Below are 22,231 nucleotides of genomic sequence, written 5' to 3'. Positions count from 1 at the left end.
AATATTATTCCTAGATATTTAATCATTTTGCTGAAAATATAAAATAGATCTTTATCCACTATACTTTCAAAATAGTTGAATGTGTATAGAGAAGTGATGACTTTTGTATATAACATTTTCAACCAGTCACTTTACTGAATTCTACTGTTGTTTGTAAGAACTTTCCAGATCATCTTGAGATTTCTAGCTATATAATCATTTCATCTACATAAATTTTAATTCACTTTTACATTATTTTAAGTTATCTAAATGCATTGTCTAGTATTGCCAGACCAAGGTAATAACAGAGAGGAACTGACCATAATTCCTTGACTTTATTTGGGGGCACTTTATTGATCTTATTAAATTGGAGTTAGAACCACATGGTTTGAAATAATTTTCCCCAACTTGTTTTTATTATTACCTAAAATTTGATCCAATTATTATATAAAATTTGAATCTTTCAATGTAGGAAATCTATTTTTTAAAGACTTTATTGGCTATCTGTTTGTCTCTTGGAAGTTTTATCAATGTCCGTCTCATCAACATTCTATTCTGACCATTGTACTTATTATACCCAAAATGAAATCTGTGTGTTTCATAAATCTAGGATGACTTTTGTCATACATACATATATATATTACAGAGAGAGAGGAGAGAGAGAAGGAGATGGGGAGAGAGAGATAAGGAGAGGGAGAGAGAGAGAGAAGTAAGAGCCTGGAACATAATAAATGCTTGTTGCTATTACTTTGCAAAAATATCCATGAAATTTAAATGTTCAAACACTTATAAAAGATGAATTGTTTTTAATTTTATTAATTATTACAAATTGATATATTGTTTTGAAAAATAGAGAAATCAGCACATAACAAATAGCTCAAACATGTCAAGAAAATATTAGACTATGACAAATTTCAACTCTGACTTTTATAAATGTCTTCTTCAGCTGTAAATCTATTTTTACTTATTTAATTTATTTATTTACTTATTTAAAACAATCAACAATAAGTGTTTCACTGAGCATCTATTATATGCCTGGCACAATGCTAAATACTTTGAGGAAAAATATAAGAAGCATCTCGCATGGTCTTGTCCTTAGTGGTTTATAATCTAGATATTTATGATTTATAGAGATACACTGAAAAAATTCTGGGACCTAATACCTTTAAGTAAAATTATCTTTGAATTTAATCACTTTGGAAGGCTATATGATTTTTTAAAAATCCTAAAATATTTTATGCATCTGTTCCTTTGGGATTGCCTTTGGAGTCATTATACAAATCACTCAAGAAAGGCAGACTCATTACTTTAATTTTAGTTTAGAATGCTGCTCTATCCTTCTGTACCTAGTTTAGTCACCTGAATTAATCACTGCGTTTGTTGCTCACTAACTTTGGGTTATTTTAAAATCTCACATTCACTCTAACTGACACGTTTTACTATTCTTGATGCCCTTCCAAGGGATGTCCTACAGCACTACTGGACACTCAGTACCTGGAGGACGAGAAGCCTTTCTCATCAGCTTTGCATCTCGCCCAGCATCCAGCTCTCGCTTAAGCACAGCAGGACTGTAAAATGAACCCTGTATTGAATTGTCAGCGCATAAGCTGACACTTGTTCAACAGCTGGAGACATCAGGGTAGGCTGAGGATAGAGGCATGGAAAGGTTCCAGATGGGGCTTGAGGGGGATTTCTTCCCATTCTGCTATTTCAGTATTTTCGTTCATTACTCCTTAGGCATCTGGCTTTGACAATGAAGGACAGAAAGAGGTCTGCCAGAAGCCAGCCGCAGATTTTCCCAATACTCCCTTCTAGCCCTGTGTTTGAAAAGATATATAGTTAATCAATTAAAAGATTTATGTCTATTGTATAAGTCAATATATTATGTGTGTGTGTGTGTGTAGGCTAAATACACCTAAGTTTGGTGGATGATCAGGCTAAAGTTGAATTTCAGTTTTAACATATACACAGAAAAACTGTGCCCATATCCATTAATTTCAGGAGTCTTTCCATATTTCTATTCTTAATAACAGTCAGGGGTTTCAAATCACCTTACAGAAAAAGACAATGTGTTTGAATTTTACATGTTTTTGTGAATTTTATTCATCCAGAAATATCTAGCAGGATCCTTCTAACCCTATTCAATATTTTAACATAATGACAAGTATATGAAGCCAGTTTTTAAAAAATTTTAATCAATTTACTTTTGGCTGTTCGGGGTCTTCACTGGTGCGTGGGCTTTTCTCTAATTGCCATGAGCGGAGGCTGCTCTCTAGCTGCAGCATATGGGCTTCTCATTGCAGTGTCTTCTCTTGCTGAGGAACACAGGCTCTAGAGAGCGCAGGTTTCAGTGGCTTCAGTTCTCGGGCTCAGAAGTTGCGGTTTCCGGGCTCAGAGCACAGGTTCAACAGTCATGGCGCCTGCGCTTAATTGCTCTGAGGCATGTTCGATTCTCCCTGACCACGGACTGAACCCGTGTCTCCTGCAATGGCAGGTGGATTCTTTACCGCTGAGCCACCTGGGAAGCCCCTGAAGCCAGTTTTTAACATAAGGAGACAAAGTAAAATTCTTCAGAAACTAAAAACAGAATACAAATTACTCAGTATTTGTATCTTGTTTTTAGAAAAAGAAAGAACACAAGGTTCCTGGTCACAGACTTTTGTGTTAAAAATATTTTTACAGGTTTTTTCACTTTACCTATTAAACAACTAATAAGCCAGTTTTTTTGGATGATGAAAATGTCAGAAGTCTATAGGTTTTTGGGTAATTACGAAGTTTTGTGAACATCAGTATGTTTGGGAGTTCAGGGTACAAGAAATGTCTGTCTTTAGTCTACAGAATAATGTTTTAAGTTGCTAATGAATTTCAAAGATCCTTAGACAATGTATATTAAAATAAGCCATTTCTCACTTATCTGAACTATTTTAATCATCATCAAAGTATGCTTTCCTCACCTTTTAATTATATTTCTATTTAGTTGTTTTTTTTTTTTTCTAAGCATGAGACCTTAAAAAAAATCTTTCTGAATACATTTCAGAAATACATTCAGAAATACATACATTTCAGGAGAAATGTTTGCCTAAATGATTTCTTGCGTACGTCTACAATCTAAACATATTTGCATTCAGAAAATTGTCCCAGTTCAAAAATGGAGACTATTCTAAATCTCTTCCCCACTGAAATGGATAAAGTACAAAAATGGATTAAAGACATAATAGCACTGATTAGAGAAGATGGCAGAGAAGATAGCTGGTTTATGAAAGATGGAAAAGGGATGGCATTGTTTGACAGGGGAAAGAGAGAGGGAGATGGGAAGAGGATAATTCGAAACAGAACAGTGATTTAAGAAGCCTCCCAGAAAAATGTCTCCAACAATAAAGTGATTGATTGTAACAAACAGCATAATTTAGATACTGGAGAACCTTAGAGAAGGGGAAGGCCTGTTATTCTTCTTTCAAAAATAGAAAAGAAAGTTAATTAGACTTTCCTGTAAAACCAAATGTTGTATAAAGGAAGTTGTGTCCATCTATGATGTAAATTAAAATGTCTGAATTTGGACTATGAATGAAATGTGAAAGGAAAGACTCAGTTTGACCTTGATGCTTGGAACATTCTCCTACACAGGGCTCAGGTTCTGTGAAATAGGTTTATTCCTATTTCTCTTGGTTCTCTAATGAATAATGTTTAGAAAATCATGACATAGTACCAAGATATTAGGTTGGAAACTTGATTAGTGGCACAAGATACGATAGAGATCAGATATTAAAGCAAGACGGACACTGCAGAATTTTCAGAGTAGGTGGCTAAGAGCCAGTCAGCGGACTCACTCACTCACTAAACACTGGAAAATCAGATCATAGAGACCAATGAGTCAGATACTTTGCTTGTGGTTAAATTGAGATTAGACCACACTCTTAGAATTCGTCTCCATGAAGGAAGGATGAAAAGTCTTGTAGTCAGTTTTGAGCCTAATAGGAGAGGGTGCACCTAAAATCAGGCTCAAGAGAAACACCAAGAAGGAAAATGAGACTCTCACAAATAGGGTATATCTGTAGTTGATCCATTGAGAAAGTCAGGATCTGAGAGTGAAGCAGAGAAAAAAATTTTACAGAAAAATGCAATGCCTGTGGCATGAGAAATAACAAAATTTCCTGGTGGAAACCTCTGAAGAGCTGTAAATACGCTCATGAGGACCTGCCAGGCCCAGGGCGTGTGGTCTTGTAACAGCGTGCCCGTCAGGCAGTAGCAGTTTACTGCTTTTCCAGCTTCTCTCCTCACTCTTTGAATCTGAAGAGGTCAGAAAGAGTGGTCAGCAACATGGGAAGGGAGGGTTGGGAGCAAGACAGAGAAAGAGAAAGATCAGAAGAGCCATCCCTGTCTTCCTACATGTTAAAATCTTCTGCTAGAAAAAAGGAGAATTTTAAGCTTGAAACAAGTTCCAAGTTTTGATTTCACATGGAATTGAACACTTAATTACTGAATTGCTGTTGTGTTTTCTTATACTGTGTTTAGTTATAAACACTGATGATCTAAAAGGAATGGTATACCATAAAGAAACCAAGTACATGAGGGAGGAAAAGCGGGAGGAAATAGAGGGAGTCAATTCTTATTTTACAGAGAATGGAATCAAGAGATACTGCCTTATATTAATGGATTAAAAAATAGGTGGTTAAATATGAAATTCCAACTTGTAAAGATAACTAACAGAATAAGCAAAAATGTGACAAGGCAAAATTGGCAAAAGGAGAACAGGGAAAGTGGGAAGATCATCTGATTTAAATTTTTCAGCTTTCATAATTACCACTTAAAATTGATGAAACAAAAGTTAGAGGAACAAGACTTCAAAATATGAATGGCAAATAGGTTATCCTTGGGATAGGATGGATGTCAGGAATGGACTGGCTTTTACCCTTCATTTTATACATCTCTATACTTATGAATTTTTATTACCATGTGCATGCATAATGTTAACAATAAATGAGATTAGAGGAAAATAGTAATGTTAATTTAAAAATTCCTACCTGGCTCTAATCCAGGGTTTGGTGTGCGTATTGAGACCACTTCCCCAGCTGCCATGTTTTTCTGAAGCTGGTGACAAAAATCCCTTCTCTGGGGCCAGCTCCTCTGCAATCGCTCTGATGTGATAGGGCTCAAAGCCACAGCACCCGCCTATGTACCTGACCCCCAGGTTGTAGGCTTCTCTGGCGTTCTTTTGAATATCCCATCTGGTTGCAACTCTGGGCTCCAGCACTGTAATACTATAGATATGGTACTATATTTTCAAATTTTTTTTTTCCAATGACAAAACTAAATTTTAGAGTATGAGTTCTTCAAATAGCTCATTTTTGGTTGACTTGAAAGCCTTTGTCTTATGCAATCTCGTATCATAAGTCTGTGTTGTATTATAGTTGTTCCTTACAGTCATTTCTATTTTGTCACAAGAAATCACAAGATTGCTCATATGCGCCCGAGCTCACCAAAGGGATATTCAGGGAGATCCAGAAACCCTCCTTTGCCACAGTCGGGCATGTGGAACCCCAGGGACCACACCATCAAGGGCGCTTTCAGCTCTGCAGCCTGTCGGGCTTCCTTCATGAGGCTCATTGTCTTCAGGCTGGTCCAGGGCCCAAATCGGCAGTTCACACCAACAACTGAGGCCCCTGTGCAAAGAAATACATTTATTTACTTGTTTCACAATTTATTTACTTGTTTATTTTTTAAAATTGAAGTCTAGTTGATTTACAATGGTGTGTTAGTTTCAGATGTACAGTGAAGTGATTCAGTTAAACATATATCTAAATATATATATTCTTTTTCAGATTCTTTTTCATTATAGGTTATTACAAGATATTGAATATAGTTCCCTGTCCTATACAGTAGGTCCTTGTTGTTTATCTATTTTATACATAGAAATGTGTATCTGTTAACCCCAAACTCTTAATTTGTCTCTTCCCACTTCCTGTTCCCCTTTGGTAACTATAAGTTTGTTTTCTAAGTCTATGAGTCTTTTTCTGTTTGGTAAATACATTCGTTTGTATTATTTTATTAGATTCCACATGTAAGTGATATGATATGATATTTGTCTTTCTCTGACTTCATTTCTATAGACTAACAACAAAACATCAGAAAGAGAAATTAAGGAAACAATCCCATTTACCATTGAATCAAAAAGAATAAAATACCTAGGAATAAACCTACTTACCTAAGGAGGCAAAAGACCTGTACTCTGAAAGCTATACGACACTGATGAAAGAAATTGAACATGACACAGACAAATGGAAAGATATATAGTGCTCTTGGATTGGAAGAATCAATACTTTAAAAATGATCATACTACCCAAGGCAATCTACAGATTCAATGTAATTCCTATCAAATTATGAATGGCATTTTCCCCAAAACTAGAACAAATAATTTTAATATTTGTATGCAAACACAGAAGACGCTGAATAACCAAAACGATCTTGAGAAAGAGGAACAGAGCTGGAGGAATCAAGCTCCCTGACTTCTGTCGGTACCACAAAGATACAGTTTGGTAGTTTGTACCAAGTACATTTTGGTGAAGTGAAGTTGCTCAGTCGTGTCCGACTCTTTGCAACTTCATGGACTGTAGCCTACCAGGCTCCTCCCTCCATGGGATTCTCCAGGCAAGAGTACTGGAGTGGGTTGCTATTTCCTTCTCCAGGGGATCTTCCTGACCTGGGGATCAAACCCGGGTCTCCCGCATTCCAGGCAGACGCTTTAACCTCTGAGCCACCAGGGAAGCCCCTGGTACAGTACAGTTTGGTACTGGCACAAAAATAGACACAGAGATCTTTTTTTTAATAGTTGGAAGGTGCCTTAGAAATTAGCTATCCCCCTCCACTTCTTAAGTTTTACTGATAAATCAATTCCTATTAATGATTTTATTTCCAAACTGCTCTCCCAATCTTAAGAAACATTGTTAAATTTCATAAACAATAACTGAACTGCTTATCACACCATGGGTCCACATCACCTGCCTTCACCAGCTTCACAGCACATTCTCCAGGTGTTACACCATGCATGTCTCCCTCTGGGCCGATACACATAGTGGCTGCCACAGGCTCTCCAGATTCTTTTAAGACTTCTACAGCGTGTTCAAAATACTAAGAGAAATTTAATGTTTTTCTATTGGTCCAAATAGAAAGCACACTTTAAGTGGTAGACCATAAATGTTGCAAAAAATAGTTATAAAAATTACCAAATATATATAACAAAATGTGCTAAGAAATGTGTCTCTATCAGACTGACTAAAGAATATTTTTTCTCAGTAAATTTTAATTCTTTTAACAATAACATATAGATTTTCATTCAGATATTATACTACTAATTAAAAAGATTTTAAAGTAATTAAGTACTTAAAATTATGACTTTGAAGGAACAAAAGTTTTACTTATAAATTTTGGACTCTTTTTGTTTTAATGTAACTAGGGTGGTCTCTGAAGAATAGTGAATAGTAATAGTTTTTTATGATTTACACTTCAAAATACTTTTCTATTCACTTCTAGTTAGATAGTCGTACACTCATGACCACGTTCAGTCTCTAAGTCATGTCCTACTCTGTCTGACCCCAGGGACTGTAGCCCACCAGGCTCCTCTGTTCAGGGATTTTCCAGGCAAGAGTACTAGAGTGGGTTGCCATTTCCTTCTCCAGGGGATCTTCCTGACCCAAGAATTGAAACCATGTCTCCTGTGTCTCCTGCATTGGCAGGAGGATTCTTTACCACCGAGCCACCTGGGAAGCCCTGTTATTCATAAGTGCTTCATGAAATAGGAATGGAAATCTGATTATTTCCCCAGGTGAGAATACTGAGGCCCAGAGAAGGGAGGGGTACCTATTGAGTGTCTTTGCTGATGGTGGAGAGGACACCTTGTCTAGTAAACCCAGGCCATTTGCTGGGGTGCGTCCCCTGCACTTAAGGAACCCCCTAAAGAGCCACAATTGAAGAGCTGATCTTAGTTTAAGTAGGTGGAGAAAAGCTAGCAGAAATCTCTGTGTTTCTTCCTTCTTGACTTAGATTCTGCAGAAGCAATGGAATCGTGGAGAAAGTCAAAAGAGAGGCTTTTAAAAAACAAACTTATGTTCTCACCCATGTGGAGAACATGCAGGGTGGAGTTTGCCTTCATTTTTGTAGATGACTTTCCAGGTGGATTAGCCAGGCATGGGTAGCCCTAAGCCTTGAGAAAGATGATGAAGCAAGGTTTCTCATAGACTCGGTAGGATGACTGGGGAACTGGCAGTTGGGAGGCTATTGTCCTTGTCAAGGGTAAAACCTGGGTTGAGGCCTTGACTCAGACAGTAGCAATCATGATGGGAAATTAGGGAGATGGGAGGAAGAGAATACTCTGGGACTTCATGTGTAGTCAGTGACAACTTTTATTGATTCTAACTTCAAAATATTGCTCATGTGTTACAACTTTAGTGAAAGCGGAGAGATGGGGTGAGCAAGGCATGGACGGAGGTGGGCAAGTAAACACTGCTTGGCCCTGAGTGTTACTGGGGGGCCTGGAGGAGCCCCAGCAGCTGCCTGTCCCCTAGGTTTCGCTCCCTGACAGCCTCTGCTCCCCAGCCCCCAGCTCCTTCCTGCCCTGCCTCTCCTGTAGGAGAAGATGCTCCCAGAATCCCTGTCCCCGTTCACTTACCCTACATTGTAGGGTCCCCCAAGAGTCAGCTGCTGCAACCACCCAGAATGAAACCAAAGGCTACAGGTCGGCCTGTCCTGGCTCTGTTCTTTGGCTTCACAGAGAATCTAGCACACAAGTGAGAGGATGTTGGCTTTGACCATAGTGCATGTAAGCAAACCTTTGACCATGCACAGGGAGGGAATGAGGCCACAGGGCAGTCCCATACTCTTATGAAAGTTGAAGACTATGCAGTTATATCAAAATAGAGTTAATTTTTTCCCTATAACATTGGCTTACCTCTGCAATCAAGAAATCTACATTTTTCCTGGCAAAAATCTCTAGCTGTAGTCGAAAAAGCTTTTTAATTCTAACTTCATCCTTGTGGTGTGCGTACAACGATGTCCGGCAGATCCCCCCTGCTACCAAAGCATCCCCTTTGTTGGCTACTTCTCTGGCGAGGTCACAGGCAGCGGTGTTTACAGCTTCCCACTGAAGTTAGAGAGCAAGAGTTCAGATGGTGAGCCTGGCATTTGAAACGTGGAATGTAATAAGTAACAAAGAGGGCAATGAGCAAGTGGCATGAGTACAAGTCACTGGTTTAACCTGAAGTTCGAGAAGACCAGCAGAGTTGGGTACCATCTCCTGTACTCCCAATGAGCTTGTATTTCCATTATTGTACTTACCACGCTGGTCTTAGTGAATGCTCATTTTTGGAGAATCCCATGGACAGAGGAGCCTGGAGGGCTACAGTCCATTGGATTACAAGGAGTCAGACACGACTGAGCGACTTAGCACGCATGCATGGGCCTCCCCACTGGGCTGTGAGCCACTTCAGAATAGAGTCTATGCCTTTGTATTGTCTCTGTATTTAGCACAGAGAATGGACTATAACAGGTACTCAGTAAATGTTGGTTGGTTGAATGAATAAATGTGCGTTAATGTTTACAAGTATTAATACTCTCCATTTGCAGAATATCTAGCAATACTTCCATAGCCTTCACCTTATCCATTTTTCCCAACAACCCAATGCATGTAAACATGTTATCACACAGCCAGTAGATGGCAAAGTTGGGTATCAAACCCAGTTCTCCTCATTCCTAGCCAGTGATGCTGTCTTCCCTGGAACCATCCTGTCTGCAGATGTCAGAAAAAGAAGAATGTGAAATGAGAAGGTAAAGAGAGATCTGTAGTGTCCTTTCTCAACAAAAACCTAGCACGGAGAATGGCCATGCCCTTCCAATAGCCTGTTTTCCCCCAGTCCCATCCTCTACCCTTCCCCTAGATAAACAAACAAAAAATAATTATTTTTTTACATAAGTTTACATAATGATGAATTACTTAATGAATATTCTATGTGGAGGAATTTGTAATAAAGCACAGTACAGCATCAGGTCAGTTCCATGGATTCTCTTCAGGAGGTTATTTCTATTATAGATGACCCCTCTTCCCACCCCACCCCACCCCCAGCTGCCACAGTGCAGTCTACCAGGCTTTCCATATTGTTCTCACTGGCAGAAAAAGTGAAAGTCTGCATGACATCTGATCCCACCCTCAAGAATTCCATGTGAGAGCTGGCGAACTGCCAAGGAGTTGTTTTTTATTTTCCATTGAAATTTTGAAAAAGTAAAAAAATCACAGAAACTATCATTTTTAGCAGCAGCTCATCCACTCACATCTCTTTCAATCATACACACTTCCAAACCAAGTACTTATACAGAAATTGCAGATTCAGGTCAGTAGAATTCAGGGATGGGAAAAGGCAGAGTCCATATCAAACGGGGGCTGTTGAAAGTAACCTCATGTTGACCTGCCAATGGGCCTCTTGGCCTGGTGCAGTCACAGGCAGGCCTTAAGGCTGGGTTGGCCCACTGATCCTTGGTCTCTTAGTATAACAAGGGTTTATTCATTTGCCAGTGTCAAGAAGGATGTAGCTGGTCTACTTATAGTCAGTAGTGGGAAGCCCTCCAAGTAGAATGAGGGAATTCTCACAGCAGGCAGAATGCAGATGGTAGAGCCCCCACCAAATGGGGTCGAGTCAAGCAGCTGGGAGATGCGGCCAGAGAGCTTTCCTTGTCCATCGGACTCGCCTTCCTCTTGCTCTTCATCCCTCTCCCCCCACTTCAATCTCCATCCTACTATTTCAGCACTTTGTTCCTGAGAGTGCAAAAAAGATCTTCTAAAATTAAGAATGAGTTCTTCTTGGGCCAGATGAAGTCTCTCTGCTAACACCAGAAAGACAGAACTTTGTCCTACCATCTAACTCTGAGTGTCTGATGGAACAGTAATCGTGGCCATTGGGTACTTATATGCTGGGCATTTCATGTGGGTTAACTCATGAGTCCTCACAAGCAGCCCATGTCATGCTCCCGTGTGACAGATGAAGAAACTCATCCTCAGAGGTCAAATGACTTGCCCAGGGTCACTCAGCTGGTCAGTAAAACCCATGTTTGTCTGACACACTGTGCATGTATGAACAAAAGGAGAACAAATCAAAAGTCCCATCCCAGCTTGTATCCTGTTTCACCCATTTCTTCTTTGGCTGTATTTCCCACTTTAATTTAGGAAGCAAATACAAAGAAGAGCAAACTTTACAGAATTAAAGTTTCAATTTGATGTTACCAACCAATTCTATCACAGTTTCTACCTCCAACTCTTTTTTTTTTTTTTTTCAGCCAAGAGGATGAAGTAAAACTGTGTTTATTTCTTTGCCGCTTTTCTCCCCACAACAGAACCTGGTTGTCTCCTGTCTAAGCCCTGTTAAGTTTAAAAGTGAAAAGTGAAAGTTCCTTAGTTGTGACCAACTTCGTGACTCCATGGACTATACAGTCCGTGGAATTCTCCAGGCCAGAATACTGGAGTGGGTAGCCATTCCCTTCTCCAGGGGATCTTCCCAACCCAGGGATCAAATCCAGGTCTCCCGCATTGCAGGCGGATACTTTACCAGCTGAGTCACCTGGAATTACCATTAATCATCCCTATCAAACATACTGTTTTAATATCATATGCAAATTAGCCAGACGGATGATTCTGAAGCAATAATAGTTTTCTTGTGTTACGGAAACTCTTGAATATACATAAGGTAAATAAATATTCATGGAACAAATATTAGGATATATATTTTAGCACTCCCTATACGTAAAGATGTAAGTGTATGTGTGTGAGGGAGAGAGAGAGAGCTCACACACACATGCAAGAGTGGGGAGGATGGGAGAGAGAGAAGCCATTTCTTCTATTTGATTCGTTTACAGCCAGTATCACCACATCTTAGCAATTCTGGCAAGTGAAACAGTGCTTAGAAAACACTCGCTGTTTAGCTTCTCTCAGCCAGATCTAAGCAATTGTCACCCAGTTAACCACTGAGGGTGATGCTGGCACCGACCTGCGTTTGGATGCTCTACTACGGCTTCTGGAGTCCAGAGCCCGGCCTTCACGTAGCCCCTCTTCTCCAGAGTTAGGAGGAAGCTGCCATCTCCAACCACAACCTCCCCACTATCCAGATGTTCTAAAAGGCCCTGAAGAATAGAAAGAAAAATCACCTTCTTTTTATTTTTCCTAAAAGCAGTTTCCAGTTGTAGGAAAGGTGGGTACAGTGGTCTTACAGCTCCAGTTTTGTGAAAATCATCTGTGCCTGATAGTATTTCAGAAAACTTGAGTAGACTCTATTGGACAATCCAGGTACTTATTTTGCCCCAAGTTCTGTGACTATTTTTTCTTAAATACCATTTAATATGAATCAAATTATAGTGAAAATGCTGATTCCATGATATTTTGATTTTTCAAGATGTTTGTGGTAGACACTGCTTATCGCCTAACTAACATTCATTTTTTTCTCCTCGTGTTTGCTAATGTATTTTGTTTGGGGAGACAATGTCCCCAACTTAAAAAAAATTCTCGGGTCTCAGGCTCCTTTGCTGTGGGGGACTGGCCATGTGATACAGTGGTGGCCGATGGGTATAAGTGAAAGCCTGCTGAAAATTTCTAGAAGAGATTTGTTTTCCTGATAGAGATGCCCACACCCTTCCATCTTGTCCCTTTTTCTCCTTCCTGTCTGGACTATCAGCTCAAGTCCTGGTGCCACAGCCATCATCTTGCAGCCATGCCATTGAAAGCCACGTGCTAGGGCTGAGGGCACAGGCTGATACCTGCAGCCTGGTGTCTTGACCACAGCTTAGAGGAGCTGCAGAGGCCGTGGACCATGACTGCATTTTTTAGGTGAGAAAAATAAACCTCTTTTTTTGTGTGAACCATTGGACATAATCCTACTGGACACAGCATTTCATAGTTCTGCCCTACATTTTTCCGGGATGTCCCCAGACTTGTTATCATTTGGTACTCCTAACAAGTCTGGGAGCTAGGCAGGACAGACAGTTTTTATTGCAATTTTATAAATGAGGAAACTGAGGTTCAGAGAGGCTGAGTGAATTGCTCAAGATCATAGAGCTCAGTAGCTAAAACAGTAGACGTCAGACCTTCTAAATTTCTAATCTAGTCTCTCTTTTGCCTCCTTTCTAGTCAGCCCACCTATAACCTGAATAAAAGATTGCATCCAGAGCAGTTATCCAAGGGCTAATGGTGTCCATTGAGTACAAAGTACGTCCCCAGATACCTACATGGTTCATCCTCTCATTTCCTTCAGGTCATTTGTCAAGTGTCATTTTCTTCCAGAGAGACCTTCCTTTTGATTTATAAAAACTGCAAATAGCCCCATGGGAATCCTTATCCTTCTTGCATAGACTACATTAGTTGAAGATATAACCTTTTCCTCTCTTTTTTATTTTTACAATTTTGAAAGTATGATAACACATTTACAGGAGACTTGGGAAATACAGAACAAAGTTATGTATAGTTTATTTTTTAAGTAGATAAATTAAGATTTTTAGTTGGGGTTTCAATATCAAATTCTCAAAAATTAGTAGAATGAATATACAGAAAGACAGAAGAATATAGAAGATCTGAAAAGCACCAAGTGTCTCCTAGTTTATAGTCTATGGGAACTTGAATAAAATTTGTATCCTACTGTTGTGTGAAAATTGTATGAATCTTAACTAGGTTGAATTGGTTTGAAGATACAACCTTTTAGTGAGAATATCAGCCAGTTCATCTCAACTCTGCCTACAGCTAGACACAGAGCAGTGCGTGAATAGGGGAGCTGCCCCTTGTAACCAGTCACATCTGCAGCTCAGGAAAGTATGTTAGAAGTGGCTGCCCTGAGGCTAAACCCCAGGCCACCGTCCTCCGCCGTTTTCCTGTGGAGGGAAGTGGAACGCAGCCCAGCTGTGTCAACCAGCAACACTGTTTCGGCAGAGAGAGCTCCTGACTCTGGTTATTTTTCCATACTTCATATCCAAAGATAAATTTTAGCTGAATGTAGAAGAAATGCTAATGTATTCTATGATTCTCACCTCTCTCCCTACTCCCTCCATAGAGTGAAATTTGCTCCTTTCATTTTGTACTTTTGAAACATAAAAAGGACTTAAACTTTCACTGAGACCTTCCCACATACTAGATCCAGTTTCTAGGCAAGAGGGATAAACATTGGAATAATGGTCACTGCCCTCAAGAAGCTCTAAGTTCTGGTTGCCTTGGGGAAGGCCATTATATCGACAGACCATCACAGTACAGGGTAATGACTAAATGCTGTGGAGGGATGTGGAAGAGAGAATCAAAGGTATCATCATTTGTCTCAAATTCCAAATTGAAAATCTAACATATTTCAATGAAGCTAACTTTGTTAAGAGTTGGATTGAATATTACACATTCAACAATTCTAGAGGGGAAAATATTAACACACAATCTGGCTATTATAGGTTGATCTCTCACCTCCCACATCCGATCTGTCATAGGGTTACACCAAGCATATCTATTTAACACATCTCACATATGCCCCCTCCCCTATCCTTACTGCCCTGGACTATTATAATGGTCTCCAGTTCACTCCAGCCCGCTCTAAACTATCTTCCACTGCTGCCAGAACAAAGCCTTGTCTGACCTACTCTTATTTATGATTACATCCCCTTTTGTCTCTTGCTGAAGTTCGTATAGCTTCCATTCCTGCATCCATCATCTGTGTTGCATATCTGGTCACTTACCTGTTGCCTCTGTTTGGCTGTAAGATGCTTGAGGCTCAGGTGACAGGCCTGTCTTGTCACCTTCTTGTCTCTCCACCTCATATAGCACCCAAAGTGAAGTGAAGTGACAGTCGCTTAGTCGTGTCCATTCTTTGCGATCCCATGGACTGTAGCCTGTGAGGGTTCTCTGTCCATGGAATTCTCCAGGCAAGAAAACTGGAGTCAGTTGCCACTCCCTTCTCCAGGAGATCTTCCTGACCCAGGGGTCGAACCTGGGTCTCCCGCATTGCAGGCAGATTCTTTACCATCTGAGCCACAGGGGAAGTAGGCCCTTAATAAACTATGCCAAGAGTTAGCAGATGACTGGATTGTTTTGAAAATGTCACGTATCTCATATGTTACAAGTTTGGTCCTGACAAGGAGGGAAAAAAATAATACTTTAATAGAAAATTAGCTAGGGTTTTAAGAAAATGATGGTGGAAATTCGACTGTTGCCTTCATGATAACAAGTAAGACATTTTTATCTGTCATCTGGATGTTTGTCCAGTATTTTAAAATTTTGCCAGTTTTCTAAACAGCTATTAGCAAAATAAATTATCAAGATATGCAATCAGAGCATCTTTTAGCCCCTCTTTCACTGCTAGACTTAACACCTCAGTTAACTGCTATACCTTTACAATCTAAATATAGCTCTAAAATGACAGAGGACTGTGTAAAATAAAGAACACTGTAAATTATTTGCACTATATCTATATTTTCATTCCAGCCTCCCTTTCTGTTTGGCAGTGACTCTCCCTGGGATCTGAGTTAGCTCTGAGAGGCACCGATGCCCTTTTTGCAGATAGCAGTATCTAGACCTCTTGGATTTAAGATCTGGCTTCAGGGCACCTTTATTCACATACAGAGGAGTAGGGCAACTTCACTTTGTGGCAGGAAGCTGCCAGAGGTCCAGTCTACTTAAAATCTCTCTCCATCTGCCTGAAATTGCTACCAGGACTGCTCATTTGTATTAAAGAAAGCAATTGGAGCTGTCCTCTGTGGCAGTTAAATGAATACTTAAGATGCACCTGTTAGCTGAGAAGAGTGGTGAGCTTAGCTCTACCCCACTAACATTTAACTCCCAGGCCCATATTAGCATGGGCTCTCATATGAAAATCTTGGTGTTGCAAAGAGCAGAGCCCAGCAGGAAATAGAACAGGGAAAGCATATTGAAGAAGAAAAAAAAAAAAAAAACCTTTAAAGAAATGAACTGAAAAGTAAACATAATATTAAAGAAAGAAATCATCATAAGGTTCTTTTTATCATGCTTATTTTCTTCAATGCCCATATTTTACTTTTATAACCAGAAAAATATATCCAAAATATGTTTTTTGTTAAGTTTTTTAAACTCATATTCCACATCTTATGTAATTACTATCATTATTGTGTCTTTCTGTACAGTGTGTGTATAAATATTTTTAATATAGTTGGGATCAGTCTGTGACATTTCATATCTCCTTTTGTAACTTATTGCCAAAGCACTTTGCCTGTTTCCACACTCAACTTTTTAATTGGCTGCCTAATAGCTTATTAAGTGAGTGATCTTTATTTACAGAGCCAGGACTGTGGGGCATCTTGGTTGCCCCTATCTTTTTAGTATAAATGAAATGGTGGTGCACGTTTCCACTTCTATCCTGTCGCTGCCTTGCCCACCCTCTCTTCTGAATTATCTGGCACAGTTGGCTCGCTTTGAGGAGTTTGGAGATGTTCCGCGCCCAAGTTCACGCCCTTCCTAATTGTGTTTTGTCACGTCTCCTCCCCACCACGCGCGCATCTAGTGTGAAAATGGGGGAACAGGGCGACAGCTGGGAAGCACATCAGGAAAGGGGAGCTAGGAGACCGTAACTGCCGGACTACATGAGGTGGAGCCCCTACCCCTCCGCCCAGCACACCCCCACCCTAATCCCCGCTGCGGGTCTGAGATGTCCGCGTCCGGGACTGGTTTCAGGCCAGTGCGAGGCTTGGGGGGTTCAGACAACCTCTCTTCTTCAAACGTGAGAGGAACGCGCTTTGGGACAGTTGAGTGGAAGAGCTGTGGGTGCAGGTGGGCTGAGGGTAGAAAACGTGAGTGCCATCTAAGTCTGAAAGGCTATATTTCAAATACCTGCTCCACCTGGACCCGATCTATGAGCCTGAACTAGTCTGCTGACTCTGAGCCTCAGTTTCCTCACCTGTAAAGTGGGAATAAAAGTGAAGCGGAGATAATTTGCATAGAGCACTAGAGCGGTGCAGGTACCGAGGCGAGGCTCCATAGCTGGTACCTAAGATTGCTATCTCATTCTGACACCGAGGCGGTACTGTAGTCCTGCGGACTCGCGAGGGGGTAAACGGAGGCTCAGAGCCCTCCAGGTGCCTCGCCCGGGCCGCAGAGCTTGGCCAGAAACTGAGGTGGAGCCCCCCGGCCAGGAGGGCTGACTACCTCCCGGGCTCCCCGAAACTCACCTTCTTGACTCTGGGCCCCTCGATCGGTGCCATTGCCCCTCTCGGTGCAGCACAGAGTGGCGGGAGCGCGCGCCGCCAGGAGCCCGCCCCACGTCCGGGGGAGGGTCCCGCCCGCCCGCCCGCCCGCCCTTTAGTCCGCTGGCTTGGGAGCCGATGCCGGCGCCCTCGCCCTCAGCCTCGCCATGCTCCGTCCGGGCATACGGCGGCTGCGGGGCCTCAGGCTGCTGGGCTTCCCGCCGAGGGGCTCCCCCGGCTGCCCGCGCTCAGTCTGCAGCCGCCAAGGGTGAGTGGGGCCGGTCTACGCGGAGATCCGCGCCTGGACAGCTGCGGGGTTGCAAGCGAGGGGCCGAGACGTCTCCGGCTATGGGCACTTGGGCACTTCTAACCCTCACCTTCTTCAGTCAACTGTAGTGTCTTCTGTATTTATCCAGAGATGGTTCGTGGGAAGGCAAACACAGGGGTATATATGATCTTCCTTGGCTTATTATACCTTGTTTCTTTACAGTTCATCCTGGAGAAACTCATGATCTAGCTAGCTAGGAAGACAGTCATGCATATAAACATATCCAGCCGCTGAGCAATAATTATAATTAGAGAAGCAGGTACACGGAGAGAGGACCTTAAGCGAGGAAGAACATTACACTCCTGGCTTTCTTCAACCTGGAAAACATTGGAGAGAGGAGGTGATCCAAGATTTATAGATAATGGACTTCATGATGATTATGGTTTTTCATGTAATAAAATGATAAGTGTGTTTTTAAAGTAGATTGAGATAGATTATTCTCTATGTTTCTTTGCGAAAAAGAAGTCATTTGTTCAATTCTTTAGCTCTATTAGTTATCTACAGTTGGTCAGAATTATGGAAAATGGGGTTCAGATCCGTCCTCCTCCCTCTCCCAACTAAGTCAGGCTGAGGCTCTCCAGATGATTAGATCAATAAATGCAAATCTCACAGACACTAGATGTTAAGTACTAGAAGAATAAATAAGGAGACTCATACTAGTCAGAAAAAAACAAACAGAAAACTTTAAGTATCATAGCCTAGTAAAGCTATTATTAAATAAATTGTCTTCCAGAGAGGAAAACCCACCCTTATCTGCAGAATCAAGATGGAAAGACAGAGCAGAAACAGTGATCATTGGAGGTGGCTGCGTTGGTGTGAGTCTGGCTTATCATTTGGCCAAAGCAGGCATGAAAGATGTGGTCCTTCTGGAGAAATCAGAGCTCACTGCTGGATCCACCTGGCACGCAGTAAGAGAACACCTCAGCACTGTCACAGGCACCAAGCTATGCACTTGCAGGATTGGTTTCTTTTCCGTTCACAGCTCCCCACTGTGAGCCCTTTAGAGTGAGTTCCCTTTTCATAGTGTTGGAAAGTGCAATTGCAGCTTAGCTGATGGACTTCCAGGGGGGTGATCAACATTTATGATGTTGGTCATCTTGATAAGATCATCTTGAACATATGGCTTCTGGATTCACAACCTGGTTCTGTCCTTTTCTACTTGTGTGACTTCCAGCAAGTTACTTAAGCTTCCATTTTCCAATATGTGAAATTGGAATAATATTAATAAGTGAAAGTGCAAGTCGCTCAGTCATGTCCGCCTCTTTGCGACCCCACAGACTATACAGTCCGTGGAATTCTCTAGGCCAGAATACTGAAGTGGGTAGCCTTGCCCTTCTCCAGGGGATCTTCCCTGGAGTCGAACCCAGGAATCGAACCCAGGTCTCCCATGTTGCAGGCAGATTCTTTACCAGCTGAGCCATAAGGGAATATTAATGGTCCCTACCAAATAGGGTGATGATGAAGATTGAGTTAATATGTGTAAAGTTATTATGGTGAGCAATTAGTAAATGTTAGCTTTTGTATCCAAGGATAGTGGCTGAATATAGGCCTAAGACCTATGTACCCTCACCTGGCTTTAGTCATCCTTTTATATTTATTAATTTAGAATTTTAGTTTAATGCTGGGCGACAACAGCTTGGCTTCATGAGGACTTAACTATGACAGCTGAGAACGTGTGACATAGCTCTCGTGTTAATTAAGACACACAACCAAGTTTATCTTGCATATTTAATGGTATGCACAATTGTTCCAGTTCTGTACAATAATTGGGCTTAGATGGAAAGCTGCTCAAGTAAATGAGGTGATTGGCAGTACTTTCATACTGCCCATCTAGTTATTTCTGAAGTCAGGATGGGAGAGGAAGTTTTTAACAACATTAGATTCCATTTATGTTTGGAAGAAGAGTTGGGATAAACAACAAGTTCCGACTATATAGTACAGGGAACTGTAATCAATATCCTGTAATAAACCAAAATGGAAAGAATATGAAAAAGAATATATGCATGTCTATTTACATATATTTGAGTCACTTTGCTATACACCAGAAACTAACACAACATGGTAAATCAACTATCAGTTCAGTTCAGTGGTTCAGTCGTGTCTGACTCTGTGATCCCATGGACTGCAGCATGCCAGGCTTCTCTGTCTATCACCAACTCCCAGAGCTTGCTCAAACTCATGTACATTGAGCTGGTGATGCCATCCAACTATCCCATCATCAACTATTCCTTGATTTAAAAAAAAAGAGTTGGGTAGTGTTACCTTCTGCCTATCATCCCTTTCTGTCATTGGCTTTCTTCCATTGAGACAAGAGGGAATGCCGCTTTTAGAGCCTTTTGACACCCAGAATGTACTCTTGGTATGGGATATAGTGGATCTCCTTTCTCCAGCCGAGTTTGGGGGAGGGCACTGCCCAGACTTAAGCCTAGTTCACTCCAGAGTCCCCATGGTCATGTAGTCAGACTACACCTGCCAACTGGACGGAGACTTCTAGAAAAACAGCACCAAGCCCAGTTTCTCTCCCTTCTTTCCTGCCAGCCCCCTCACCCCTCAGTCTGGGATGGAGGCCGGGTCCTCCTTGAGTGTCTCTCTCTGTTTGTTTTTCCCGAGTATCTCTTCTGCGCCCCCACTGGCACACTTGTCTCTTGTGTCACCGGTCCTGGCTCAGCTTCTTTCCTGGTATCTGGAGAGACGGTCCAGGAAGCCATTGACACTTCTGGCTCTTCTCCCCTCCCTGAACCAGACTTCCTAGGCAGGCTTCCTGTTGTCATGTAATAGAAAGCTTGTATTTATCCCCCACCTTTCTCTAACTCCTTTTTAGCAGACATTTGGTCATTCTTTCAACAAATATTTATGAAGAGCCTGTATTGTGTCAGGGCTTCCCTCATAGCTCAGTTGGTAAAGAATCCGCCTGCAGTGCAGGAGACCCCAGTTCGATTCCTGGGTTGGGAAGATCTACTGGAGAAGGGATAGGCTACCCACCCTAGTATTCTTGGGCTTTCCTGGTGGCTCATCTGGTAAAGAATCTGCCTGCAATGTGGGAGACCTGGGTTCAGTCCCTGGGTTGGGAAGATCCCCTGGAGAAGGGAAAGGCTACCCACTCCAGTGTTCTGGCCTGGAAAATTCCATGGTCTGTAAAGTCCATGGGGTCGCAAAGAGTTGGACACGACTGAACGGCTTTCACTCACTCACTGTATTGTGTCAGGCCAGAACTGTTCTAGGAGATGAGGACACAGAAGTGCCCAAAAGAAAGCCCTGCCCTCACAGAGTCACATTCTGGTGGGGCAGATGGAAACCAAATCAGCGATGCTCTTGAGTAATCAGTGCCAGAAGAGTAGAGCTGGGTAAAGGGATTAAGAATGATGGGGGCTGAAGAGCCTGAAGGCTACTTTGAAAAAGTGACACTTGAGCAGAGATGGGCAGAGGTGAGGGAGTGAGGGGGCCATGAGGCTGTCCTGGTGAGAGCAGGTGGGAAGATGGAAATTTTTAATGAGTGGGAATACCCGAGAGGGTGGGCTTACACCTTTGTCACACTTCTGGATTGTAAAAGGAGGGTGTGCATTTTAACATTTTAATTACTAATTTTTTGATTTATAGTTGATTGATTTGATGTAACCTGCATTTTAGTTACTGGATTCCCTGCACTATCACTTCTTAAACATCTCATGCATAATAATGGTAACAATAAAATGGCATATCCTTAGCTTAAGATCTTTTTAAGAAAAGTAGGCAAAATTTTTAAGATGAAAGCTTCTTGTTAAAAGTTAACTGTGCAAAATAATTTCTATTTAAGCAGAGAGATACCAGGATGAGTTGGAAAGGCATTATCTGCTTTGTGAACAAAGTTGTAGACTCTGCTTCACAAAATGAGGTTCATGCAGTATGAATTGAAGGTGGACTCAGGCATCAGGAGCCAGGTTATACGGGTCCCTGCAAATACAGACAGCAAAAATAGAATTGTCCTAGGAAGCTGATTAGAGGAATTCTTGCAAATCAAGGGGTCTCCCACTAAGGAGCATCATGAAGATATCCCACATGTTAGAATTTTTTGAGATGTAACTGACATATTAGTTTCAAGTATACCACATAATGATTTGATATTTGTATATATTGAAAAATGATCACAATAAGTCTAACATCCATTACCACACATAGTTACAAAACTTGTTCTTGTGAAAAGAAAAATGTTTTAAGATTTACCCTCTTCAGTTCAGTTCAGTTCAGTTCAGTCACTCAGTCGTGTCCGACTCTTTGCGACCCCATGAATTGCAGCACGCCAGGCCTCCCTGTCCATCACCAACTCTCTTAGCAATGTTCAAATATGCATTACTGTATTGTTAGCTGTAGTCACCATGCTGTACGGTACATCCCCTGGGACTTATGATCTCATAACTGGAAGTTTGTGCTTCGACTTCACTTTCACTTTTCTCTTTTATGCACTGGAGAAGGAAATGGCAACCCACTCCCGTGTTCTTGCCTGGAGAATCCCAGGGACAGGGGAGCCTGGTGGGCTGCCGTCTATGGGGTCGCACAGAGTCGGACACGACTGAAGTGACTTAGCAGCAGCAGCAGCGGCAGCACCCATTTTACCAATCCTCCAACCCTTGCCTCTAGGAACCATCAATCTATTCTCTATATTTCTGAGTTCTGTTGTTTTGTTTGTTTGTTTTTAGATTCCGTATGTAAATGAGATCATTCAGTATTTGGTATTTGTAG

The 22,231-nt window shown here is 41.5% G+C and overlaps 2 protein-coding genes across 6 annotated transcripts in view; one reads left to right on the top strand and one right to left on the bottom strand.

Annotated features, from left to right (window-relative positions):
* Positions 1 to 770: 770 nt before the first annotated feature.
* On the bottom strand, positions 771 to 17,299 carry BHMT2 (betaine--homocysteine S-methyltransferase 2). Its single transcript, XM_027552943.1, is given in 10 exon segments — positions 771 to 1,745; positions 1,748 to 1,796; positions 5,001 to 5,229; positions 5,457 to 5,639; positions 6,975 to 7,104; positions 8,921 to 9,112; positions 10,110 to 10,194; positions 11,999 to 12,135; positions 14,713 to 15,103; positions 17,173 to 17,299. Coding segments are annotated over 9 exon segments (1,119 nt in total). The 5' UTR covers positions 14,794 to 15,103; positions 17,173 to 17,299; the 3' UTR covers positions 771 to 1,712.
* Positions 17,300 to 17,315: 16 nt separating this feature from the next.
* DMGDH (dimethylglycine dehydrogenase) overlaps positions 17,316 to 22,231 on the top strand; it is a 73,995-nt gene continuing 69,079 nt past the window's right edge. For 4 of the 5 annotated variants that reach the window (XR_003512967.1, XM_027552941.1, XM_027552940.1 and 1 more), the window contains exons 1-2: positions 17,330 to 17,455; positions 18,249 to 18,423. Coding sequence is in view for 4 of the 5 variants with exons in the window: in XM_027552941.1 (XP_027408742.1) it covers positions 17,355 to 17,455; positions 18,249 to 18,423 (276 nt within the window). In the remaining variant the exon portion in view is untranslated. Of the gene's footprint in view, positions 17,456 to 18,248; positions 18,424 to 22,231 lie in introns of all 5 variants that reach the window. The other variant, XM_027552939.1, reaches the window with a different exon arrangement.

This window comes from Bos indicus x Bos taurus, chromosome 10 (genome assembly GCF_003369695.1).
Source record: "Bos indicus x Bos taurus breed Angus x Brahman F1 hybrid chromosome 10, Bos_hybrid_MaternalHap_v2.0, whole genome shotgun sequence".
NCBI classification, from domain to species: domain Eukaryota; kingdom Metazoa; phylum Chordata; class Mammalia; order Artiodactyla; family Bovidae; genus Bos; species Bos indicus x Bos taurus.
Note: the sequence above shows the minus strand (reverse complement) of the source record. Positions and strands in the feature narration are given on the sequence as shown.